Raw genomic sequence first — 27,927 nt, 5'->3', positions numbered from 1 at the left:
CGGCGAAGATAGCTAAAGCTGATGTGATAAACAAACAAAAACTTTTTTTTTTCAATTATACTGTATTTTCAAAATGACTTCATGCATCAATAGTAGCCTAACTCTAAATATATCAATCAGTTATCGTTTGTCCTTATTCGTAAACTGCTTTGTATTCTTTTATGTTTCATGTAAATTATCATTAACATAAAAAACTGCATATAACTCATTGAGAGAAAATATCAATATTCGAACAACTTATGTATTCAATGTTTATTAGTTTTGATCAAACTTGAATTGCTTAAAGATGTGAAATGCGATACAACGTTTTGAGTAAAACATACCAAAATACAAATTCATTCAGGAAAGTGACACGATACACATCACATGTATGTATTTAGTGTTTCAATGAACAATTAAGTAATTCCAATGACGGTCGAGATTTTCTGAAAACCCTAACCATATAAATTACGCTTTTCCCTTTCTATCACTACAGAAAAGCCAGTCCTACAAAATGTTACAGCTAAGAATATAGTATTATCATAGGTTCTTAAATGCCTACAATTATTGTGTCTGTTGCAATAAGTCCGATTTAGATCGAATTGACAAATTCTGAGGTATTTAACAATCTCGTTTGTATATTTTCTCCATGATCTTGAAGAATAGCTCATGCGGAAGACCTCGGGATATTTGCTGAATGTGAGTCTTGATAATGCCGTATGATTCTTCCTCATATATTGAATAGGTCATTGGCAGACCTAGCTCCTCGTACAGCTTCTTAACTCGTGCTACCTTTGCGGGATCTATAAAATAAAAAAAAAAGCTTAGATACCGTTTGAACGGATACGGGGGCCCCGGCTTAACTTACCACTAGAACCGTAGCACTCTTTCATGATCTCTTTCTGATCGTCGGAGGCTCGCTGCATGCACACTACCGCCAACCATGTACACTTGCCTTCCTCGATGTCGGTACCAACTTTGCCGGTTACCGCTGGATCACCGAAGCAATCGAGAAAATCGTCCTGAGCTTGGAAGAATTGGCCAATTTCCAGGAGGATCGTTCTGGTTTGGCGGAACACTTCCGGATCAGTGAAGCTAGAAATAGAGAAAGAAAACGAACCATCGGTCAAAATGCGAGTGAATATTGAAAATGCCATTTATGGAAAGTGGGTCGAGTTCCACATGACGGCTTGGTAGTGTGTTAATTTTTATATTTATGGCTTCTCAATGGAATGCTTGGTTATTTTGGTTGCTATCACATGCTTGCATAAGGCACCAGCACCAGTCTTAGTCATTATCTCAAGATTAATTAAAAAATGGCAATACCTTAACTTTGAAACAAAGATTACATGAAAATCGTAAATTGATGCCTAATGTTTGAGATTAAAAGTTCCTCGAAAACGTACATTCGCAAATAGATGCGCCAGTCTGTTATCATTCAGTTGGTCTACGAATTCATGGTTGAATATTCAAGGGTTCAAGGGTCGAAATTACTTACCCAGTCATGTGCATGGCAAGTGCCACTGGCAGATAAAATGTATAGTAGGCAGTCTTATGGGAAACGATTGATTTGTACAGATCCATCGTGTATTTGGTGACATCTAGCTTTGCTGACTGGAGGTCCAATGATTGACCAACGGTGGTAATGAACTTTATATCATTGAACATTTCCACCAGCTTTGTGTAGTAGGGTTGATCGCCAAACTGTTTCTTCAGCACATGGAAGATGGCCGCATCAATCATAAGAGCGTCGTTGATGGCGGTTAGCTTCACGTCCTCTACTCTGTACCAGCAGGGCTGACCACGACGTGTTATGCTTCCATCCATTACATCGTCACAGAGCAGGAAGAACGACTGGAACTGCAATCAGAGCGAGAATACAAAAGGTTAGCCGCGCAGACAAATTAGCGATAACCACATAAAGCACGATTGACGTCATTTGGTCATAGTTGGCTATTTCAATAATAAATTGACAGCACCCCTGTAAGGAGTGGAAACCGTTGACCGCCGTCGAATGAGGAAAGTCATTATCAGCAGCTTCCCGTCGCCTGACACGGTTTGTGTTTGCCTGTTGAATTAGCATGTGAATTGTACAAAATACAAACGTTACTCAACTCGTCAGTCGGGCCGAACACTGATAAGCAATAATCTTACCCGAGATAACGAGATACCTATACTAATATGTAGGGTGATGAGCCTATTTTCACCATACTAAGCAAGGTGCCTCACTAATTCGGTAATTTCTTGCCTTACAATCAATGGAATGCGTAAAAATTGACATGAACCGCTTTGCTTCGTTGTTAAGAACCAATATAATAACACAAATGCGTTGAAAACAGTAAAATTCTCGTGTTTGAGCACAATGAAAACTCGAATCGAGTGCCCCTATTGTTGCGCTACCATTTGACTCAATGCGTTGAACAAAGATGGCAGACACTGCTCTAACCAACGGCTGCAAATGGGTAGGGTGATAATAGAAACATGGTGCAAATAGGCTCATTACCCTATATGTTTTCCAAACACAGTTGGAGTGATTTACGGTTCTATTTTTAGGTTGGTAACTATTTACAAATTTTCAAGTAAATATAGACAATTGCTGTCATGAGAAGCGTGACAAGTAACATTCGCTGAAACCCAACTAGCGTACACCTATCGATCTTAGCGTCGCCACTTACCATTTCGATACACCATCCGAGATAATGTGCACGTCGAATATTCTCCGGGGTCAGCTCTTCCGGCTTGGCGAGCATCCGGTAAGCCAGAACGGCAGCCAATCCACGGTTCTTCTTTCCCTGAGGTACATTGTATTGCAGGGACCGGGCAAACCACTTGGCAGCCACTTTGCCATCGTACTTATTAACATACTCAGTCAAATCACGGACTAGATCGGGAAACACGGCCATAAACTCGCGGCTCTCGGATTTCGAGACAACGGTTTGTGTGACCGCCTCCGGTACGGTGTGATTCAGCGTCGAGAGTGTTCTGTGAAAGGAAATAGAAACAAATGTTATATAACTGCATGATCTTCGATGGAATTTGGCTTCGTGACCAGAATTCTAGTCCTGTGACAAACGTTCGAAAAAAGTTGATTGATTACATTCCTTTGCAATCAAACGAAAACAAAAAATAGTATCTACAACGTATTCAACTAAGTAAATCCACTTATCAGTTTAAAAAATGAAGATAACCGAAAAACTTCCACCGTCGCCAAATGTCCTCCCTGTTTCAAGGCTATGTAGGGCTTCTTGTTATCGTCCGAAAAGTTTACGTTTTGCCATAAGGTTCTTGCCGCAATAGAATATGACTAAACAGCTAATTTTGCGCGGTTATCGTGTAAATAGGCTGCCATTTTTATATTGAGGCAATGATAAGATTTCGCGAGATTCGTTCCCTAAAGAGTAATAAACGAATATTTGTAAACTGTGGACTGTAAAGTGCTTTGACCTTTGCGGCAATTCAAAACATTGTTTGTTATTGGTCGGTGTGTAATGAGAAGTATTTTCGGTACCACAATCTCTGATCTCTTAGATTGAACTATTTACAGAAAACAGATACCCAACGAATAGCACCTGGGTCTACGAATAGCATGGTCTTCTCCCTTATGGGATTACATACAATATTGAAATCAGATAAACACCGATTAAACACACTAGAATGACGCGGGGAGCTAAGCGTTTTAAATTAAAAACAACCTATTTGCTATTCATTAATTTGCTTTGCAAATTTCGTATGTATCCCGGTGAAGTAACACGTGGTGAGTTGATATTATGAGCATCGCGCGCACTTAGCCTTTTCACACAATAATCTGCATGTGATTGAGGTGTGCGCTGTAACAAAACACATCAATCTATTTGCACTCGGAGAGCCGGCTATTTGACCTTGATAATTATATACCAATAAATCGTACGCTTACTTCGGATATCGTAGTAATCTGGGCGATCGATATTTAAGCTCAAATAATCAGTTTTTTTACGTGTCACAATAAAGCTTCCTGCGTAACTAGTTTAGAGAAAAGGCCGAAAAGTGTAAACAAGTAGCATGAAATGGACACGTGATTATCCATGAGCCTTTCTGGGGCAAAAAGCTTACTTTTCACAATTTTATATTCAGAATTGGTGCAATTACAGGAAATATCAACCAGGGGCGGACCCAGAAAAAAATTTCGGAGCGGTCTGAAGTTTCAATTTTCAAAATGAACATTGTACAATTCGTAATAACCTTATTCAATGAGAATCAGTTTTGTTGGTCAAATTTTGTTTGGAATAATTTTGAGTTTGAAACTAATATAAAATTGAAACTAATTTAAAATTTCTCAGCAAGTAAAAAAAATTCGGAGGGGGTCCAGACCGCCAACCCGAGCAAACGGAAAGTCCATAATACCCCCATGCTCATGGGGGTTGACATGGGTGTTTGAAATGGGTTCAACCCATGAAAACACCATTACCATGGTCCGGTAGGTCCCATATAAAACACCATATGTTGGTGTTTTTATGGGTTATTGAGACCATTTTATGGTGCCTTGATGGTTGGCAATTTTGGCACGGACCATGTTTAAGGTCTTTTCAAGGGGCTGTGTGGTGTTTGAACCCATGAGTATTTGCTCGGGAAGACCCTCCTCTGGATCCGCCACTGATATCAACCCTTCCTCATTGGCAGTTCCAGGAAAGGGCACGTTTGAAAGCGTTTGAAAGCTTCTATAAATGATATTGTATCATGAAATTTTCATTGAATTGTTCAGTTTGTAAGAAACGAAAAGTGCACTTTTTACCTAGCGTCCATAGCAGCGGCACTTTCACCGTAAAATTACAACTGTTACATATGTCATTTATTTTGTCACCTGTTTGACAAGACTATAATAGACTTGGTCAATTTTTTTGTTGGAAATAGTCTTATCTAAGACCAGAGAACAGACATCTATTAACAAATAAATATTAAAATAAAATTTAAAAAATAAAATAAATCCCAACTACCTTTGAATATTGCCTTTAAACTTAACACAACTTTTACGCTCAAGACGGATGTCTATTCTATGTGATAAAATTGTGTATGCTTCGAGGCTGAAAACCAACGACTATGCTGCTCATGTTCGCATATTTGTCCCATTTTCTATGGGAGTTCCTATGTTTATGGGATTGATTTGCGATCATGGGCAGTATACGTTGCCGATTTTTTAAACAGATCACCTATCGTATAAACATCGTCGTTGGAACCTATTCAAATGTTACCCACAATACAAACGCAGTTATGTTTCCATATCTGCATGAGCGAAGCTGTTTACTCAAGTTTTTTCCAACGTTGTTGTGGAGTAGTTAAATAAAGTTTTTGTTTTGTTCTTCAAAAAAAAATTGACACGCAGTAGACGAAGGTTGCACGTTGAGCGATAGCGATGTTTGCAAACAAAACAAAACAGCTTGCAGACATATCTTTCAAATGCTTTTTTTTAAATAGCATTTTTTATTGAAGCCATTAATATTTTTTCAATTCTATCATTACCGTGTTTTCAAAAGTGGGAAAATAATTTTCTCTCCATAATTTTGGGTTTTGTTTTCTTCAACAGAAACACATGGTGAATTGAAACTCTCCGTTATTTACGAAAAGTAACCCTTGTATGATCTCATATTGGTATAAATATTATTGTAACACAACTATAGCGGTTACTATTCAAGTACAGTAATGTTTCGATTACATCACGCCTAGTTATAAATATATAAGGATAGATGTATATATGTATAAAACAATATACAAGTACATGCATATATATATATATATATATATATATATATATATTCATTTCAATATATACATACTGATTTACATATGCATGCATTGCATAGACACGTAAATATTAGACTGGTTCAATTTTTGTCTTTTAGCTCCACCAGGCTCTACTGATTCCTTTTATGGCCCTTAGTAATTGTGCAAATTTTGGTATCGATCGGTTGCGTCTACGGACCTTCCAAAAATTTCAAAGTTTATATGGAAATTAGTATGGAAAATCGGTTAAAACAAAATAAATTCATAAAAAATCACCTCATCAATCAACTCATGAGAACACTATATATTTCTAAAGATATTCTTCTACTGAATACATTCGTGGAACATTACAAGTTTGTAAAAATTCGCTGAGAAAAGTTATTAACTAAAGAAGCAGCATGACTTCAAAACAAGTGGATTTTATTATTAATCCTAGCAACCCTGTTTGAATAGCTGAATCTGCAATACGGGAGCGGTGGCTGGTTAGCCTAGTTCACATTTTGTATAACGAAGGAGCTATTCAAACAGGGTTGCTATGATTAATAATAAAATCCACTTGTTTTGAAGTTATGCTGCTTCTTTAGTTAATAACTTTTCTCAGTGAATTTTTACAAACTCACAATGTTCCACGAATGTATTCAGGGCCGGTGTTACACTTTTAGCACGAGTGGGTAGTAAGCATAGGGTGAGGGTAATAGAATGGGGATTTGTCTCATTTTCGCAATACACACACTTGCATTACATTTACATTAAATCACTTGCAGTGTGTTTGTGTAAATGAAGTTGTTGTGCATCGATATTTTCAAATGTGTGCCCGAGATACATACGTGGCAGATTTCAGATTTATGAAAATGTCATAAATTTCGAGTGGGTAATTACCCACTCGGTTATTTTCGAGTAGGTAGTATTACCCATACTACCCACGCTATCCGCCGGCCCTGAATGTATTCAGTAGAAGAATACCTTTAGAAATATATAGTGTTCTCATGAATTGATTGATGAGATGATTTTTTATGAATTTATTTCCAATTTTACCCGATTTTCCATACTAATTTCCATACAAACTTTGAAATTTTTGGAGGGTCCGTAGACGCAATCGATCGGTACCAAAATTTGCACAATTACTAAGGGCCATAAAAGGAATGAGTAGAGCCTGGTGGAGCTAAAAGTCAAAAATTGAACCAGTCTAGTACAAAAACATTAGAGTGGGCATGGTTACATGAAAAAAATAAAATTTGGCTCCGAGTAACTTTTTGGGTCCCATTTAGCTCCCAGAACAACTCTGCAAGTTTTTAGCTCGATCGGTGAAACTATATTTTTGCGCCCACGGTTTAAAGTTTACATGGGATTTCGTATGGGAAAATTGTCCTTTGCAAATTAATTCTTCCAAGAGTCGCCCGTTCTCTCCTAAAAATAAACAGATGTCTGATTTTTATAGGAAATTTGTCAAGGAAACAAAGTCTAGACTTCCTAATAAACATCGTATGATTAAAGAACCTAACGACCTATTCGGGGTATAATCCAAACAATATGTGAAATGGTTGCACTATATGGGTTAAAGATTGTGTATAATTTATTTTTATTAGGGCTGCAAAACGATCTGATGCTTGTGGAAAAAGTTATTAAGCAAAAACCGATTGATGCCCTGAAGATTGATGAAAATTTCACTTTTCATAGCATCACTGCTTCTGACGGTTTTATTATATACAAATTTTTTAACTTTCTCTTATTATGTGCAAAAGAAGCCTCAATTTATCCCTCAAAACCTTGCGAAATGGCCAAATAGTATAGATAAACGATTTAGATACGTTAAGAGAGGATTAAAACAAAATTGCGTATAATTGGACAACCAACAGCAGTGGTGCTAGAAAAAATGAATATTTTATCAATCGTCAGAGCATCAATCGGTTTCTGCTTAATAACTTTTTTTTCGAGCATCAGATCGATTCGTGGTTTTCGAGACTTTTTTCTTTGTTTAATTTCCTATACAAGCCATATAACGATTTATTTTCAGGAAGTAATGGGCGACTCCTGGAGGAATTATTTTGTAAAAGTTAACTTTCCCATACAAAATCCTATGTAAACTTTAAACAGTGGGCGCAAAAATATAGTTTCACCGATCGAGCTAAGAATTTGCACAGTTGTTCTAGGACCAAAATGGTACCTAAAAAGTTACTCGGAGCTGGAATCTATTTTTTGTCCCACCCTAATATACATATGGATATACACAGATACATGGATACATATATAGATATATAATCGAAACATTACTGTATCTTTTAATGGAAATTATGTAATTAACCCCGTAGCGAAAAGAGGAAACTTCGGTTTAGCGTGTATAATAATATAACATGTGTTCAGCTTTCCCGATCAAAATTAAATAACAAGATTATAACACAAAATTTTCGTAACAGATTACGTTATAGATTTGGTCTCGTTAGTAGTTAAAATAACAGAAAATTATAACAAGTAACAACGCGAGATATGGTTTTCAAAATCTTATTGTTATGTTTCTGATCACCCGATTAAAACTTTAAAACTTTACTAAACTTTAAAAGAACAATACCAGCCAATTTATAAGATAGCCCTGTTCCACACTATGCAAAATAGTTGCTTGAAAAAGGACCTAGCTGAAAGGTGTTTTTAAAAAAGTAGCAGTGGATTTTTTGTTGTGCACTTGCATTACCCACAGTGTGGTAGTGTTACAAAAACACAGTTACGTTTTCAAAAGCACGATTCAGGTAGGTCGATAGTCTGCCAGCAACTATTTTGTAGAATTTGAATAATGGCTATCTAATAAATCGACTGGTATTCTGCTTTTAGAGCACAAAATGGCTGTAGCACCATGCAATCATTTAAATTCCAGTGAAATTGTACAGTTGTTCGTAACTGCGACCGGGCTTAATGTACTTAAAAGAATTCATAAATTATGATTTTAGACACTGCACCAGTCTAAAGATATGGTGCTTGTTTACGGATTTGATCCTTTTAGAATTGTTGAAAACGACAACCGATTGGGAGTATTATAAGCAGTGCTGTGCAATCTCACGATTGTCTTTGAATTGTGGCGGTAAATACGAAATAACTGTATCACCACAAAAATGACCGTTATTTCATTTCCATTTTCCTCGCATAGTATTTCAGTTAACTATCTCTCACAAAAGTCGTGCACTAGAGAGCGTATTGACGTTATAGACAGATTGAGTACCATTTATTTTGTATCGGTATGGTAATAGAAATATTAGCAGTCTATTGTATTCAGGTAGCATGAGGTGCTTTGTTGATTTTTCCTCCACCTTACTGTTTCTTTTATGTAAAGCTATTTGTGTAAAACTGCCTGATTGTTAATATTAGCTCGTTGTTTGTAATAAGATGACCGGCATAATCGTATTTATATTGTAATTAAAATGATGATCAGTTTCCATTCCTCTCAGTAATGATTTCAATGAGTGAAAGGTTCAGAAGAGAATCGTCTTATTGTTGTCAATTCATTGGGGTGAGAACCGTAACTCAATAAGCATTGCTTACTGTTTTGACTAACGACGCTGAATCTCTCTGGATAAAAACTCGACATATCTATCGTTTGTTTGTCATTAATCCGTCAGTGTCATTCCAATTGAGCACGAGACCTGTCAGTGGCCCTCGTTCCAGAAGGATTCGAAGCGATTTTCTTCGTATTGGGGGCTTTTGACAGGTCTCGTGCTCGATTAGGATGACACTTACAGATAAATAATAAGAATAAGATAGAGATGGCGAGTCTTTATCCAGAGGGATTCAGCGTCTATAGTTTTGATAGCTAACCGTTTCATTCTCTTTTGTCTAGTAGGTTGGCCATCAGTACCGTGATGAAGCTCAGCACTGATTATAAGACGCTACTAACACATTCCAGCGTTAAAAGTCCTAACACAACGTTAATGTTATGGGTTCGATGTTTTTCAGGTTTTCCTTTCATTCTGAGAGGTTTTTTTTATTTCGATTATAGAGGTTTTAACCTTTAGGTCATTCGCATCTTTGTGTTAGAAAAATCTCTGATGAAAATTTCTAACCATATGTGCGGGGTCGGGGCTCGAACCCAGGTGTGCTGCGTACAAGGCAATCGATTTACCAACTACGCTACGCCTACCCCCATTCTGAGAGGTGAAAATTTCGCGTTAGAAGAGAACAGAGCAAAATATTGATTTTTCAACCTACACTTGTATTTATCAAAAAACTGCTCTATCTTAAATTTTAGAGCATCCATTTGTTCTAGGAATTTAATCATCGATAGTCACAGAACAATGTATACTTAGATTTTTGAGCCCTCGCGATTTTTTTTCACGACCGTTGCACACGCTGCGTTAGGGGACAACACCAAAATGAACACAAACAGTCGCATATGAAATGTTGTCCTCTAACGCGACTGAAGTGTTTGTTGAAGCTCAAACAAAGCGATGTATATTACCTCTAACCTGTGAATAATTCAAAATAAAGATTTGACATACCAAACCAGATGTATTTCTAGTTTAACCTTCATGTGTTTGACAAATGATATTTAGAAACCAAATTAATATGGATTTAAAACAGGACACACTGCATACCACAATGTGGCCTGGTATAGAAGAGATTGTAGACCACAATCGCCACTTTCTAATGGTTCGAAAAAGGTGGTTTCAAGTAGTTTTGTTAAGTTGAATACATTATTGACATCGGAAAATATATGAAATAAAATTAACTGTTATTAGGGTGACTAATCTTGGTGCGCTGACTTTTTTTTATTCATTTCGTTTATTTGATAGGCACAAATGCGTTAGCTTGACGGTGCCAAACTCTTTTGTTTTTACATTTTGGATATTTTAAAGCTAGGAGGTTACAATGTTGAAATATTTTTTTTATAAAAAAGAGAAAAATTTTACAGCTATCTTAAGACTAGAAATAAGATTCTATATACAAGAGAGGGGGCAAAAGATTTTTTTTTATGAAAAATTTTAAAGGAGGGAATTCAATAGCAATAGTTTTTTAGGAAATATTTACAGTTATCTTAAAACTAACAATATAGTTTGGTACACAAAAGGGGGAACAAATATTCAAGAAAATTTTAACCGGTGTTTTAAAACTAGGGATACAATTCTATTTGCATGATGGGGGACAATAGAGTGCGCTGACTTTGTTTTTTGACATTATAAAATCTTAAAAATAAAAATGACTGTTGATTAGGGCAGATTAAAAAACGTCACTAGGGTAATTCAATATTTGTTTTCTTGTTGCGTTAAACATAAACAGATGTGACTCTGAAGCAACTCAACAAAGGTAAGACTGTCAAACAATTATACTCAGTCAAGCAGTTATTATATTTACATATTGTATATAATGTTGTCGAGAAAAACCAGTAATACGGTTGAAGTAAACATTCGAAAGAGAATATCACTCTTCCAGTTCAACCTCTGGCGTTTGTACAAGCGTTTCTACTCATAGATCTGCAAGACGACACTTAATAGTGATGATTGTGGAAATTAATTAAAATGTAGCCGATTTTTGGAAAAGAAGGGAATAGCTTTTTGAAAATTTAGATATATTACAGTACAAAAAAAATTCGTTAAAAAATTTCACACAATTGCGGTCCTATGGGTTACCTAACCGACTTGTGATTGATTTACCTAAATGTAGAATACTGGAGAATCTCGTGAAATTTTATCTTTTATTGGCGAATTCTGATAAATGCGTATCCTCAAGACTTTAACGTGCTATAAAAACACTAAAAAACTGCGTTAAACTACGATGTTTGATTTATGTAGAAGAATTTCCGAAACGACAATTCGTGGTTCATTCGAAGTGGTCAATAATGATCCGGTCAATTTGAAAGAATTTTTAAGGAGGACGAGTGAGTGTTATTCCCTATGACCAAATTCTTCCGTGCGCTCTCATACTTGTTTGGCATTCTAATGCGTTCCATTCTATATCTTTGAAATCACTTCGAACTCTATTCTGAAATCGTTAATGATTTATCCTTATATAGTTTATCTATTGATAGATGTAATAAAAACTCGATTATTTTCCGATATTATAAGGTAGGCCTCCCCCTTAATGACATGATTTTTGCGTCATGGGGACAACGCAAAAATGGTCAACTTTGCCCCCCATTTATACGGCGATCTTCTCACTCAATAAATCTGCGTCCAAAGATGAAATCTTTGTACAATATGTAAACAATAAAATGGCATTTAAGATTACTTCAAATCAATTTTATTGCAAACCTGCCGTTGTGGTACGAAAAAATCAATTCAATTATTAAAAACGGATCATAAACGTATTACTGGTTTTCATTGACGACCGTCATAAAATTCTTTTAAAAATTTTTCTATATATCTGTGATTTGGGAGCGTTAAACCTATACCAACATATTACAGAACAACTTTTACTTATATTAGCAGATTTATTTTCATGAGGTAAGCGATACAAGTGCGTGGAATGTGTCTACTAGTACTATTCTAGTGTAAAGCATAGATTTAGCTTTTTATGTGTCCTTTAGATAACGGTTGTTAATTAGTTGCGTGTTGATTTTTCTGTAATTCTAATATCGTAAAACGGGGTGACTTTGATCATTGGGTGGCGTTGATCACTCGAAACTTTTTTCGTAGATTGCTAATTTAGCTAGAATAGTCTACATAATCATTCAAATTTGAAATGAGTTTTATTCTAAACAAATAAAATACTGATTTATTAAACTTTATTAGTATATCGTTCGGCTTTTCAGTACGAAATTTAAAAAATCCGAAATTTTACTTTTCCTGCATCTGTTTCTTATACAACAAAAAAAATCTTAGATTTTAGCAAGAATAATAAATTCCAAGAGAGTTTTTATTTTTCTTTGGAGTCGGATGCGCCCAATCGATTTTAGGAGCTTGTTTATTTTAAAAACATTTTTATGTGAATCTAGTTCGCAATTATTTCGAGCTTAAATTCGTAATATATTTCTATATTCAACACTTCAACGTATTAAAATATATGAAACTCATTGTTAATTGATAAACCGCTGAAACGAAACAATTTTAGTAGGTAACCCTCTAGTACCCAAATTTTTATTTGGCTTGAAAAACTTTTGTAGGTGGGTTTTGTGATGAGAAAAACGAAAATAATGTTGATAATTCATGTAAGCAATGGATTTTTCATTAAAGCCTTAAAATAAGTAGGCCGCCTAGAGGCGGTGTTGGGCACCTGGGCGAATAAAAATCAAAAACTTTTTTTCTTCTAGTTACTTCAACATAAGCGAATTCAGAGGGTTTATATTTTGGACTACATCAGAACGCAAATTACCAAAGTTAAGGAGTAATTCTCTAGTGCTTTGGTTGTTTAATTATTGACTTCTAATTTATAGTAGGGGAGACCACTGCTGATGGTTTCACTTATCATGTTTTATTTTTTAATTTAATAAGATCGTGTAAAAGAGAATTTTCGAGATTCTTCAGGTGAAATTCCGAAGTAAATAAACAAAAAAGAACAAATTTTGTTTGTGCTTACGTATATTGTAGATACGGCCACGGAAAGTTCTTTTCGCGCGCTATCGAAAAATCTAGTCATTCGCGGAATAGCTTTGAACTAGCTCTAAATAACAAAAATGTTGAAATTTAAAAACTTCACCTAGCGTAATGAGCCTATTTTCGCCCTAACCATGTGAAGCCGGTGGTTAGCGCAGCGCTAGCATCTTTATTCAACGCATTGGAAAGCAAAGATACTGGTGCCAATTCATACGCATTGCATAAATTGTATTCCGAGTAATTATTGAAATGGTGAGGTACCCTCCCTTATACGACTAAAATGGGCTCTTTACTCTAACATGCTCGAAAATTTAACGCTTAACGTGAACGAAACAGAATGTAATGCAACATAAGTACATGGGATTATGTATTACACAGTACTTGAAGTGCAGGACTATAAACAGCGCCACGATTACTTAACGATGAGTATCTTTTCAGAATTTGTTTAAACATGAATAAATGAATGAAAAACTTTGACATCGTGAACTTAATGAAGGTAAACTTCAAATTGTAATTTTTATTTTTTTGGAAAAATAGTAAGCGGACAATTTCTGGTAATACCATCCCATCTTGTTCTTCATAAATCAGTACATGGTATAAAAATATTAAACTTGAAAAAAACGTGTTGCGTCTAAAAATATGTAATGATTGCTTCACCCCGCTTTACGGTAATTATTTTAATTTGCATTCGAAGTTGAATTCATTGCTAATTGATCAGTAGAGGAGTCTTCCACGGAAAGTCGATTGTAATGCTAGCCATTGTAATAAATTAGATTTCTAGTGGATCCAAATCATTCAACAATCGAGGTAAACCAATGTAGTAACTGACCAAAAACCCACACGCACGCAATCAACACCGTATCGAAGATTTTTCGGTATAAGTTGTCAGCCTTGGCAAAAAGGATAAAAAATAGGACGGTAACAATAGCACGTAGCTTGGCACGTAGTCTTGTTTACAAGGTACACAGCTCAGTTGCAATGAAAAAATATCAACCATCCTGATCATAAAATTGTACACATGAAGCGTAAGATACCGATGTGTATATTTTTCACTTATTATTTGCCTGGTTTTCCTTATCTGACAACCGTACTTCACCTCTCTACAGGAGGTCCAACTAGGCCGTCGGTATCAGATGATCTTGCTTTCTATAGTCAACATGTTTGCTAATGGCGTTCTAGAAACAAAATCAAACATACAATGAAAACAACACACTGACTGGAACTGCGTCATTGCAAAAATTGTAGCTAGCAAGCAGAACACACCTCCCGATTCCCGATCAGGCGTAGGCTGCGAATTAGAATACGGCGCATTTTCCCTGTATCGCTATGGCTATAAGGGGTGCGTGGCGTGCTAAATATAAGCATCAAAACAACAACAGAAGTTGTTCTGAAGGCACTATGTTCTTGGTTTTTATATCACGACACGGGAATGCGAAATATTATTATTCTTCTACGCACGACTGGTTTGTAACAAGCAGTCGAGCGACTTGTTTTCGAGCCGGTGTCTTCTATCTATTTATCCTTAGCACCAGAGTGGCAACTGATGAGCCAATGCAAACGTCCACCAGTTTACGACGAGAAGTCAAATCTAGTTTTTCAAGTTTCACTCTATGGCCGCAAAGTGATCCTCGGGTGTCCCGCTTTTGAATTCCACTGCGCAGCCAGCTGTGAGTTAGCAAAAGAGCCTCGAGCGATAGGTTTCAAATCGGTCAGTCACATCATCGCAGATCGATCACAGGTGGCCGGGCAGTGGAATTGGTGTTAATTTTTGCCAGACATTTCAAAATTAACATTCTTAGAATAGGTTGACATTGTAAGAAAGATGTTATTGACGATGCTGTTGGGTGAAATCGCCATCGCCGAGAAAAGTCATTGCGAGTTTTAGGCGTGTAGATTGAAATTTGAATACCAAGTCAAGCAGAAGAAATCACGCGTCTAGTGGATGATTCCTCGTGCGCATATAAAGTGACCTGTGGCAGACGGAGAATCGACCGTGTATAAAGTATTCCTATGGCTAAGCTTTAGGGTACAACTACAATATGTATGTATTAGGAGTTGATATTTTCAAAAACTTTTCACAACAATTTAGTGGTTTTATTATTTATTTTAGTTTTTTAGTTCAATTATAGAAGGTTTCTGTTCCCTTCCGAAGTAAGGCAAGAGTTATGACTCAAGTAAAATGTTTTTATATCTGAAAAAAGACAAATCACCGTACATCAACCCTATTCGAAATGCTTTTTTGCTGTAAATTTTACCGCATCTTCGCCATTTGTGAGTAAGCAAACGAAACAAGAATGATGCGATAAAAACCAATAATACGAAAAATATCAAAAGAGTACAGCCATGCCCTGGATGCGTGATGTTTACACTTTGCGTTGTGTGGGTTATAGAGTTTATTATTGCCAGCTACCTTCTGCGAATGATGCCGGATGAAAATATTTTGATGTTCCAACGGGTCGATTTGTAGCGAAAGAGTCGATTCGAGGCGGCGTGAATTTCAAACGTTTTCACTCGTCTGTATTTATTCGCACATTTGCAGCAGCATTGCACGATGCGCAGTTTACTAATTGGTACTTTCAATAGAAGTATAACTTTCTTTACGCGTTACGCTTCATCCTAGGTTATTTTTAGTCTTTGTTGATTTCCAACTTATCGAACTTGACCTTCGTGTTAACGTAAATAAATACAGTTCCAATTCTCTCAACCATCTAGTGATCGAAATATGTAAATGTACCATACGTGCTTGGCCTTGAGCTCTAAAACTAGATGAATGAAATTAGGGTTCGTCGCGGTGCGGATGTGGGCGGTAAATGGATTGTCCGCACCGCAACCGCAAAAAAATAATAAAACCGCAACCGCACTTTATTTACCGCACCGCACCGCGCGGTAATGCGGTAAATGCGGTAAAATTTTTATATTTTTAAAAAATAGTGTTGGAAAATTGTTCATTTGTGTAACAGTATATAATAAAATGTTATTTTTATTCACACGAAATTTAACTTTAAGAGACTCCTCAGAATGTATTGTTTATGAAAAAATCAACTTTTTCATTTTCTATTAATAAAATTCCGTTCATTTTAAGGCAAACATTATACATTCAAAAACGTTCTACTGCAGTAATAGGAAAACTTTTATTTTAGCAACCCTTCAGTTAATTGAAAAAGAGGAATAAAAATGTAATAAGAAATGAAGTTGCATATTTTTTTCTTTAAATTTTCATATTTTCAATACTTTTGACATATGAAAATAAAATGTATGATTTTCGCATTTACGTAGTAAAACCACCTTTCATTCTTAAAGGAATTTCACCAATAAAAATACCAGTACTTCTATATAGTAGCGCATATATTCCAATACAGTGAAATAAAAACATATTGTATTTCATCAATAAGAACGGCGCCATATTTGACGAAAAAATTGCTCTATACATTACATCTAATCAGGTCAACCGGTACAGAATTATTGAACATTAGAAAAACTGCAAAAAATGTATGATTTGTAGCATACAACAGAAATGATTTTTAAAAATAGGGGGTTTACGGACAATATATCTCAAAACTCTAACTTCAACATTCTTCAAGAAACAGATGTATTCTCATTCAACAACTAAGATTGCTCCCTTTGAAAATGTATGAAGTGTAATTTTCCTAAGGCTAGTTCGAAAGTTTTAGCATTTAATGTATTTTCCTCTAATATTTTGCCAATAAGCCAAAGGCAAAAACTTCATTTGCAGTGAACGGGAGTCAAACTATGTGGTATTTGGCAAAAAAGCTTCAAAAAAGCTACAAAATAGTCTCAACTGAAAAATATTAGGACTTAATTTGGTAGAAAATTATAGTAAATTTGAATGGAAGTACGCGAAAAGAAGTTATGTAGCATACTTTTTGAGAAAGAGTCCATTAAAATTGACTGTAGAAAAATTCACATTGAATTTACACAGCAATCAAAGAAGATAGAAATACGATACTGATGAACGAATGATAGAATAATCATCCAAATTTGGACCCCTCCTTATTTTGGACGCTTTCATACATTTGTATCCTTTACTGCCAATTATTGCAAATTCGTTTGGTTTGACGAAGATAATTATATTCTTTGGGTTGTGTTTAAGTCCCAGCATAATTAGTTCATCTCTAATTCCTTTAAATTAGTCAAAATTCGCAATTGAAAAATTGATATCGAAAACGATTCACAATTCCACGATTACCAACAGAAATCGGGAGAAGTGATGCACTTTTAATTTGGATTTAAGAGTACAAATTTATTGTTTTTAAATGATCTAATAATTTTGTCTCTATTTGGATCTTGCATTTTATGTATTTGAAATGGTTAGTTTGTGAATTGTGAATCCCGCACCGCATCTGCGGGAAAAAGAGTCTCACCGCACCGCAGATTTTGCGGTGCGGGTGCGGTAAATACCGCGCGGTTGCGGTAATTACCGCAACCGCGACGAACCCTATTCTTATGTCTTGCTTAATTCATATTCTCATACCCATTATCTATAATCTTGTATAAAAAAACAGAAATTATAAAGAGAATATTTTTTTTTGCATATTGTTGTATAGTAGGATTCCATTTTGGCAACAATTTTATTTTTATCAGTTGCCAAAACCGGAGCGTGCCAAAAATGGAACCTTATTTTTAAAGTTTGGATTTTCTATTTACGACTTCAAGATGTTTCAAGTATTTTTAATCTCATGTTAAATGAAATTAGATGGAAGAAAAAAATAAGCAAATTCAATTTTATTCATGTTTTTATCAACTTCAGTCGTCGCGCGTCCAGTAGAATTCTCACAATCTTCGCGTACTTCTCGAGTGCAATGCCCCTCATTACGGAAGTGTAACATATCATATAGATTTTTTTTATCAATCGTCAAAGCATCAATCGGTTTATGTTTAATAACTTTTTACACAGACATTGTTTCACTGTTAAATTTCCTACTAAAACCACATATCGATTTATTTTTAAGAGGTAATGGGAGACTCCTGGAGAAATTATTTTGTGAAAATAAATTTTTCCATGCGGATTCCCATATAAACTTTAAACCATGGACGCAAAAGTATAGTTTCACCGCTCGAGCTAAGAATTTGCATGATGGTTTTTGGACCTAAATGTAACCCAAAATGTTGCTCGGAGCAAAAATTTATTTCATTCATATAACCGTGTCCCACTCTAGTGGTCAGCTTTCGATATGTACTGAAAATTGGATCCCAAGTTTTGTAGTGACGTCGTAATAATCGAAAGAGAAAGAGGCTGACAATGTTACTAAGGTTCTATTAAAAATTTCCTCCAGAACTAGTCTTATTATGCAGGGTAGCGCATTCGTCTGTTCTCTTAATGTGCTCAGACTCTGGGTCCTACTTTAAAAATTGATTCCGTCAGACACTAGTTACACTGTTACCTAAGACTAATTATGTACAACAAGAATGTTACCAAAATCGGAGCGTGCCAAAAAAAGAAGCGTACTGCATTCGCATTCTGCAAATCAACGCAGCCGATAAGGCGTTTCTCGAGTCCCCGGTCACAGTCTGCTATTCTATCATCATATGTATTTGAGGTTGCCGATATTTAGTGAGTTGTTTAAACCATTTCGACGAGTCTTCAAACAATCTCTCACTTCTGAAAAATTTTCTCCCTGTTGGAAAGCGGCCGGCATGTTTCCAGTTAATAAAGGGGGAAACAAAGCCAACCTTATTACTGTGTCGAACGGCCGTATCAAAACGATTGAACATGGTTGCTTTAATATCCAAGCACCGACGACCAATCTGCTCTTCTTCACAAGATACACATTCGATGGATTAGCCGACAGACTGCAAAATCAACCATTATGTGGCAATATTCAAGCTACAGACACTCGGTATCTATGAACCACTTCTTCGTTTGTTTCAATCCTATCTCGATGGAAATCTAATTCAAATCAGTCTCGAAAACAGTCTATCTACTCCATTCTGCGCTTCCGTCGGCAACCCGCAAGTAAGCCATCTCGGCCCAGTAATATTTTTCTTTGTTTCGATGACATCAATATCAAATTACAAGAGTCCCGACATTATTTCGCCAATACGTCATGAACGTTTATCGTCGGGTACGGGATTCAACGGATACGGAATTTTCTTTATAGAAAACTGAGCAGCTATAGTACGTGTTGTCATCTCAACAGAAAAGTTTTAAAACTAAGCAAATGCTCAATTGTCACGTTCGTGTAGCAACGTTTAAGCGACTCGAGCATTCCAAGAGACTCAAGTCATCCATGATTCGGTAAACATGTTCAAACCCATGCTTCATATATACATGCGATAACTACTTTAAAATATTCTGATAACTTTGACGTAAAAGTACGTCTAGTTTCCAAGGGTTGGAGATTTGACGTTGAATTTTAATATCCTTAGTAGTTAAGGCATGTACTTATGAAAAAGTATATTCTGCCATCTTGAATTGGAAGATCTTACTTTGCTTTTACATACACTGTTGCTATTTTGTTAAAGTAACCAATCCTCTAATAGGTTAATTAAATCTTTTATAGGCACACTTGGAAGTAAGAAGTCTATGTCAAGAAACCAGAATTTTATCCTCTTTGATATCACTTGAGTTCTGAAGTTCAAATGTTAATTCTTTTGCACTACTACCTACACTAGCACCCTCAGGAAGCATTATAATTTCATAATGATCTAATATTTTTAGTGCATTTATTTACATTTTTTCTGCTATTGTCTGAGCTTGGAATAAAACTGAATATTATAGGGCACTTTAATTGATGAATGATTAGCCTAGGATGAGAGTATAAGGTGATGAATCTATTTTAATTATGACAACCACTGTTTTTAAAAAAAATTATGGATAAGTTCTATGTATAGAGGATCGCGGTAAGCCAAGATGTCTCTAACAGGAACATGGATTGGTCTTCCTCGGACTTGTAAAGATACTACTAATTGGGATCGAGCTTCACAATATTCAGTGCACGACCAAACAACATGCTAAATGTCTTGGGAAACCTCTCCACAAGCACAAAGATTACTGTCTGCGAGCTCAATACGGTGAAGATGCGCATCTAAAGTAAAATGATTGGACATGAGCCTATACATCACACGGGTGTAGTCTCGACTTACACCCAATCCTTTGTACCATGCCCTCGTTGATACTTTAGGGATAATTGAGTGTAGCCATCATCCCAGATCTCCATTGTCCCAAGACGTTTACCAACCAACAAGCGTCCTGTGACGAGAAGCGCTATAAAATTCATGGAAAGCGATGGGTCTTTCATATATTTCACCATCTAGTACACCAATCTTGGCTAAATTATCAGATTCCTCATCGACCGCAATAGAGCAATGGATGTTGACCTATACTAGGGTGAATTGATAACATTTTCTTGATAGGTGATCCCAGAACCGGGCTTTAAAGCGTAAACTCCCGCTAATACTTCCAGACTCATCGTATGGATCAACTGCATGGAACCTAAGGCAATGCGTAAACAATATCGTTGTTGTGTATTCGTTCCAGTTTAATAATGTGAGTGTTCGCAGCTGAAGGGAAACAGCACCCCCATATCCCGATCAGAAAGAAATAACAAAATTATTACAGACTGAGTTACTATGTTATGATAACAAATTGTGTTATAACTTTGGTCTCGTTAGTTGGTAAAATAACAGAAAACATAACAGAAATTCTTCTAGTATATATCAAAAATATGACAACCTGGGATAGGCTTCTATCAGAATTATAACAAAATTTGTTAAGTTCTCCCACGGCCAATATAGCTTTTATTACCTATTGTATAGTATCAGCGAATTTAGCGTGCAAGTTTAAAAATAGAATAGAATAGAAAAATATAGCATACATTAAGGCGCTTTTCGTTTGGAAGCAAAAAGCTTCATGTAGCAAAAGCTTTCTATAGTTTTGTCAAATGATTGCATACATGCTGGCTAATTGTTATTATGAATATATGACACGCTGATTGCTATTAGTGGATAAAGCGATTTGAACCTGGGTTTTCTGAGTTTGATGGGGATGTTTCCTGCATGAACCAACGACGTTGCTTTCGACCGATGTTTAATGTTAGCATAATATTCTACGCATTCGTCAAGGGCAAAACGATTATAGATGCAGAAGATGTTTCCAGAACGCACACATTGGACTGTTATAACTGTTATAACGCACACATTGGAAGTTATAACACAACTTGTTATCATAACATAGTAACTCAGTCTGTAATAATTTTGTTATTTCTTTCTGATCGGGTTAGCGGATAATTTACCTACATTATTTTACGGAGAATACGACAAATGTTACTTATGATTTCGAATAGATTCAAAGAAACAAATACCAAAGTTTTGAGGCTTGCATTTTGAGATTTCAAGTAAAGTCGCTTTTGGGGTTTTGTTATTGGCATTTTTAAAATGGGGAAGATTAAGCAAACCAGTACAATTATCTCACATCTAATAAATTCGCAGAAATACAATAATTTTTTACAATAGTTCAATCTATCAACTGCGAATATTATAACAGGTAATCATAAAATTCGAGAAATTGTTGAGGATTCTTCGGTGTGACGAATTTTAGAATATTTCATGTTTTCTAAAATACATTTTCTTTTCTAAATTTTATTTAGTTTTAAGGAGGAAATTATTCAATATTTTTACATAAAAGTTTTTAGCTATTTCAAGCACTTTCTAAAACCCATATTTAAATTGTAACAGCAAACAATAATACCAGCTGGGATGTGTATTTATTCAGAGATTTCTAGGCCATTTTGAAATATTGATAGCTTTATGCAGCATACTCACAAATATTAATCTTTCAACAATTTGAACAGGTCGCATCATTCCTTTTTTAACTTCCTACAAAATGAATCAAGTATCTTGATTATTACGAAACTTTGTTAATTAATTGTTAATTCACTGTAAATGTCAAACTGTCTTAGGTGGAATGAAAAGATACAACAATCTTAAACTCACACATTTTTATGCGGGGGTTGAAATAAAAAAAATACAATGCTTTGGTAATTCGGAGAACGCACGAAATCAGATACCCACAAACTGGACAAGTTTCGGTTGTTTATGAAAAACCCGCAGAAATTGGAAAAATAGGACTGAAGATCCTCGAAGATCCTCAAAATTCATAACGGTATTGTGAAAATCAGTATATATCAAACAGTTTTTTAAGTTCTGAAAATTCGTTTTCGCAGTATGCACAATTAATTAAAAGAAAATTATTTATAGAATCATTTGACTAAACCATAACAAATAGTTTAAAAATGCTTTTTTATTTGAATCCACGTTTCTTTATTTCATCTGGAGTGCTTGATACTTCCTGCACCTTCTTTAAAATAAGTTTTATATGAAAATTATATTCTTTAGAATAGTTTGTTGATAACTTTAAGATTCCAAAACTTTTTGAATAAAGGCTTCAACATTGAAATCATAAGCCACATATTCGAAATTGCGTGTCAGACGAGTGTCTCAGAAAATAGGTAACCTCTTAATCAAAATGCAACCAAGTAAGTTAAACACCTTATTTTCAAGTTTTCGGACCTCTTGCATCTAAAACTTATCTATTCTCAAAATCGTGGAACTTTGAATGTCCATGTGGAAAACGCAAATATAAGGAAATCAATAAAAACTTCGAAAATTTGCTTTAAAAAGTTGGATAAATACGCATAAAAAGAGGCTTCAGCGTATTAGCAAATAGACGATCATTTGTGTAATATAACAATCATTCACAGTTGATCGATTGATTTGTTTATTGGGGCTGGGTAACCAACTGGTCATTTACAGTTTACAGTTAGCGTTCAAAGATAATTGTGAAAGAATTTGTAATATATTATAACATCACCGTTATATGCGTACATTAAAATCATATTAGCAGTTCAATGATAACACCAGAAGATATAATCTTGATATAAGTTTGCTTGCCTTGCTGATAGGGATATCACAAAAATAACACAGTGAGTAATAAATATCAACATGAGATATAAATTTGATATCTTTCTGTTATGTCGTTCTGATCGGGATTCCATTACTGAAAGTATCGTTGTTTGAAACAATCTTTTCAGGTCACTTGGATGAGCACCCCACCCTTTGTCCTTTGTTGGCACTTCGTTATTAAATACCTAATGTGGCCTCCCCATGTGCCTGTAAATTAAAGCAAATTCCAAGGTATATGAAAGTCAGGACGTTCCACCAACCAACTGAAGCTGAGCTGGATCATGCTTTCTTGAAAAAAAAACGATCAACTCTGTTTCCTCCGTAGAGAAATCGATACCCAACTTTAAAGTCCTTGATAAATTATCCAAGCTATCTTGCAACGGTTGTTGTAAATTTATGACAAGAGCCTTGTGGAAGGCCTATGTAACTTATTCATTATGTTGCCAAATCGCCGTTAGAAAAATGCATGTGCTTTTTTGACAAGAAATTGTATAAATAATTATTTTATATCGGTTAAAGGCCACATTGATGTAGTTTCTCCGAGAGGACATCAATGGAAACTGAGTTGAATGCTCCTTTTATGTCTAAGAACACAGACGCCATTTGTTCTTTTTTGCATAAGTGAGTTGGATTTCTGACGAAAGTAGCGCCAGCAATCATTCGTTGCCTTTCCCCTCCTAAAACCAAACTGGGTATCTGATAATAAGCCCAACCCAACTGTCGAGACGTCGAAGGATATTTTTCCAAAAATTTCCTCATACAGAATATCGTTGCAATTGGTCGATACGAATTATGATCAGAGGCTTATTTTCCCGGTTTTGGAATTGCGATAACTCTCACTTGTCTCCAGTCACACGGGTCAATGTACTGCTCAAGGAACTTGTTGAATAAATTCAACAAGCGTTTTTTTTTGCTAGGTCAGGCAGATTCTTCTCCACGTTGAATTTCATTCGGTCTCGACCCGAAGCATTATTGTTGCATGAGAGGAGTACAATTGAAAATTTTATCACTGTCATGAGCTATTAAATGTCCAGCGATTAGAAAGGTCTTCGCTTTTATTAGTCATGTTTCGATACCTCTTTCTTCTGACTGTGTTTCAAAGAGTACTCGTTGATGTTTCTCTTGACAAGTTATCAACGAAGCGTCTCCAATAACTAGACTTTTTAGCACGACGTAGACTGTCAAATTTGTTTTTCAAGATCATTAAATTTTCAAAGGTCTTACGTATACCTCTTTTTTTGTAAGCAATTTGTTTAGCTTCATACACAATAGAGCACTCTTTGCCCCACCAAGGATTTGGAAGCTGTCCATTTAGGATTTCATATTCTTCGGGAGGGGGTAGCTCTTCCGTAGAAGCAAGAGAAATGGAAATTAATGCTTCGTATATTTTCCAATCAATATTTATTGTCATGTCATAAGGAACATTGATTGAATTCGTGAGGGCCAATTCGCTGTTCTTTGAAATAACGACTGACAAATGATAACTATCGTGAGGATCAGGTACAACCTTCCACGTGCAGTTTAACCGAAGTGATGTCGAACAGAGATAGATCTAATGCACTTCGACGTGCAGGAGATCTGGGGATGCGTGTTATGCGCCTATATTTAAAACTGTCATATTGAATTTGTTACAAACTACCATTGGTACATTGGCAGTGTGGTAAAAAAACTAAGATTTTGCATTCAATTCGGACTATAACATTTTAAAAAGCTATTTATTTATTTATTTATTTATTTATTTATTTATTTATTTCGTCAATCGATGTAGACTGGTATAGTTACAGTAATGTTTACATTTTTCTTATTTACTAAAATATATATATACGTAATTTTATTATAAATAAAACAATTTCAGCTTTTACAGAATCATTTTCTTATGCGTTAGAATTTCTTTTATGTATAAAATATTGTGTGAGTTTTAGTTTGGACATTGTAAAATCAATTGATTCGCAATAGCGGTTATAAACAGCCATCATTCGATTTATAGGGCCATATTTTGCATAATTTGTGCGATATGGAGTTATTGAGAATATGCTTCGGTTTCGTAGCTGTCGAGAAGGTGCATAAAAGTTCAATTTGGATAAAATTTCGGCTGAATCAATACGATGCGAGACGATATTATTAATGAACGAAAGCATTGCAAATTCACGACGTTCCTTCAATGTTTGTATATTGATAAGCATGCAGCGTGCTTCATAAGATGGCAAAGGAAATGCTATCCAACCTAGTTTACGAAGGGCAAATAATATGAATTGTTTTTGTACAGATTCTATTCTTTCTTCATGTGTGCTTGAAAAAGGGCACCAAACGATGCTGCAATATTCCAATATCGACCTAACATAAGCAATATATAATGTTTTGATTGTATACGGATCTACAAAATGATAACTAAAGCGTTTTATAAAACTGAGCATGTTGTTAGCTTTGTGAATAATTGTGTTATAATGATCAATAAAATTTAACTTGGAATCTAATATAACGCCTAAATCCCTAATTCTTTCACATTTTGCTACAGTCTGTCTTCCTAAGGTAATCACAACATTCGATGTTTGTCGTTTTCGACTAAAAGTGATTGAATTGCATTTTTTCACGTTTAGCTGTAGGAGGCTTTTTTGACACCACGTGTGGAAAACTAGAATTTCGTTTTGGAATGTATCAATATCCTCGGCATTTCTTATCTCCAAGTAAAGTTTCATGTCATCGGCATAGATTAGTACTTTCAGTTTTTTGAGAAGGAAGGAAATATCGTTCACATATAAAATAAACAATAGAGGTCCTAAATGAGAGCCTTGTGGAACTCCTGAGGTGACTTCAATTGGATTAGATTGCTTTCCTTTGAATTTGATTATTTGCTGGCGGTTGGATAGATATGATTCTAACCACGTACGCAGCTCTAATATTAAATTTCAAACGCAGTGCGCTACGCCTAGCCAATCGATCCCAGTTTTTTGTGACCCTAAATGGAACCAATAAAGAATTGTGCTGACTTGATGCAGCCCAGTTTACGTTTTTCCATACAAGTGTGTCCCACCCTAAAGTATATGATGATGTTATTTCACAATGGTAAGTATGTTTTTCAGATACTGAAACCAGGAATCGAATACGTGAAACGGTTTGCGAATTATTATCGACAAACTACCGTATGTGCTATTGCTTTCCGCTCAGTAAGACCTCATATGTGTGGTACTAAAATAGATAAACGACGGTATGGTCAACAACCTATGTGTATTGAATGTACAGTTTATGTTTCAAGAGAAACAACTGAACCAGTTTAGGTGGTTGTCCGTAAAAATCGAATCATGTTTCATCTATATGATCTGAATCCAACGAATTTAAAAATAATTATGTATATCCAATGATAAAAACATTTGAATACTTTACAATACTTTTTAAACTCTGTAGCACAAACAAAGGACGTACCATCAGTGCGGTGCAGCATTGAAGCGTGCATTCCGCAACATGCCGGTAGGCAAAAGCCATTCTCGCTCACATTTGTACCTGCTCAATACGAACCAAAAAACTATAATAATTTCCCCCAGTCAGTGAAAGGAGACGAGGCAAGAAAGAAATAAGTTTCTTCAGGTGGTGACAAAAACCAGTCTCGGATCATTTCGAACTTTGGACTACGCCGGTCAAAAACAATCGACGGGCCGTTTTTTGCTTTGATTGGAGAACCTATTTTTAGAACAACACTGTCGCAGACAAACAAATCCAGCTTGAGGAAGACGATCATATGGAATGTGTTGGAAAACCATTGAATGATTCCACAGATACCAAACACGCCTCGCCTAGCATAACACCATGCTTCCGAATGGGTGTTGCGTATTGCGCAATCTCGTGGTTCATGCGTGTGTGTGCGTACTTTTACTAGCAGTACCATCCGACGTGACTAGCAGCCAGTCCGCTATGGTACCCTTTTTGTTATGATTTGAAAATTATCCCATGGTGAAAATATTTTGGACCCGCTTCAATCGAACACTTCCTTTTATCATCGTTTGAAAAACGGCAAACTGATAAACGTGATATTTAAAATTACCTGTTCACGAAATGAGGTCACGAAACGAAAGAAATCGGTTTGAAATTGATAAACCAGGACCACTTACCTCGAAACTTTCTTCAGTCTTATCTGAATTTTGCTCTCATAGTCGCGGCTCACTTTCTGGGTCTGGTTTTCCCGCATGGTCATAAAGTCGGAATTGTTAACCTCGCTACTTTTGGTGATTGCCCGGACATGCTGCAGTGCATTTGGAGACTCGACCGAACGAATCAGCTGACGGCCAACTGCAGCCTGCAGTGGTCCAGCCCGGATCAACGTGGATAACATTTTTGTTTTCTTCTTACAATTAGCTGACTTGTTTTACGTAATTAGCTTCAGGGAAAACTTTCTCAAAGCCAAACTCGCTTTGTTCGTCACTCGACACGGTTTGCTCGCTATCAAAATATATCAGAAACTCCTTCACTCATGCTATTTCTATGGTCTCTCGCGATAGATTTGCGGTTTGTCAAACTCACTACTGATTTGAGCATCGAGGGCAAATCAGCTGAATTTCTCTTCTACCTACACTTATAACTTTTCTCGAAACTGGCTGGCTGGAGATAGTTTAATTGTTTTTCAACACACTTCTAGGCTTCGTTCGGTGAAGATATCTGCCAAACAATGAACAAATTGAAACCTGGACTGCTAAGTTGAGATTGTAAAAGTTAGAACTGCTCGCTGGGACGAGTTTGTAGCAACTGTGCCATCGCCACACGGCAACCGATA

General features: G+C 35.8%; 2 protein-coding genes across 5 annotated transcripts in view; one reads left to right on the top strand and one right to left on the bottom strand.

Annotated features, from left to right (window-relative positions):
• Positions 1-20,794, top strand: part of LOC131686740 (calsyntenin-1) — a 358,053-nt gene extending 337,259 nt beyond the window's left edge. For all 4 annotated transcript variants that reach the window (XM_058970683.1, XM_058970685.1, XM_058970686.1 and 1 more), the window contains exon 8: positions 20,669-20,794. In XM_058970683.1, the coding sequence (XP_058826666.1) occupies positions 20,669-20,747 (79 nt within the window). In that variant the 3' untranslated portion in view covers positions 20,748-20,794. The remainder of the gene's footprint in view (positions 1-20,668) is intronic.
• Positions 43-27,927, bottom strand: LOC131686742 (farnesyl pyrophosphate synthase). Its single transcript, XM_058970690.1, has 5 exons — positions 27,269-27,927; positions 2,655-2,961; positions 1,478-1,839; positions 848-1,074; positions 43-782 (listed from the first exon to the last, which is right to left on the bottom strand). The coding sequence occupies exons 1-5, from the start codon at positions 27,487-27,489 to the stop codon at positions 601-603; spliced, it is 1,299 nt and encodes a 432-aa protein (XP_058826673.1). The 5' UTR covers positions 27,490-27,927; the 3' UTR covers positions 43-600.

This window comes from Topomyia yanbarensis, chromosome 3 (assembly GCF_030247195.1).
Source record: "Topomyia yanbarensis strain Yona2022 chromosome 3, ASM3024719v1, whole genome shotgun sequence".
Classification (NCBI taxonomy): Eukaryota; Metazoa; Arthropoda; class Insecta; order Diptera; family Culicidae; genus Topomyia; species Topomyia yanbarensis.
Note: the sequence above shows the minus strand (reverse complement) of the source record. Positions and strands in the feature narration are given on the sequence as shown.

Bases quoted from the DNA above. Each gene is read 5' to 3' on its own strand.
- LOC131686742 (XM_058970690.1), bottom strand. From the start codon at position 27,489: ATGTTATCCACGTTGATCCGGGCTGGACCACTGCAGGCTGCAGTTGGC. The intron at 1,840-2,654 runs GTAAGTGGCGAC...CTCTGATTGCAG, and splicing joins TCGGATGGTGTATCGAAATG to TTCCAGTCGTTCTTCCTGCT. The intron at 1,075-1,477 runs GTAAGTAATTTC...CTCTATTTCTAG, and splicing joins CTTGCCATGCACATGACTGG to CTTCACTGATCCGGAAGTGT.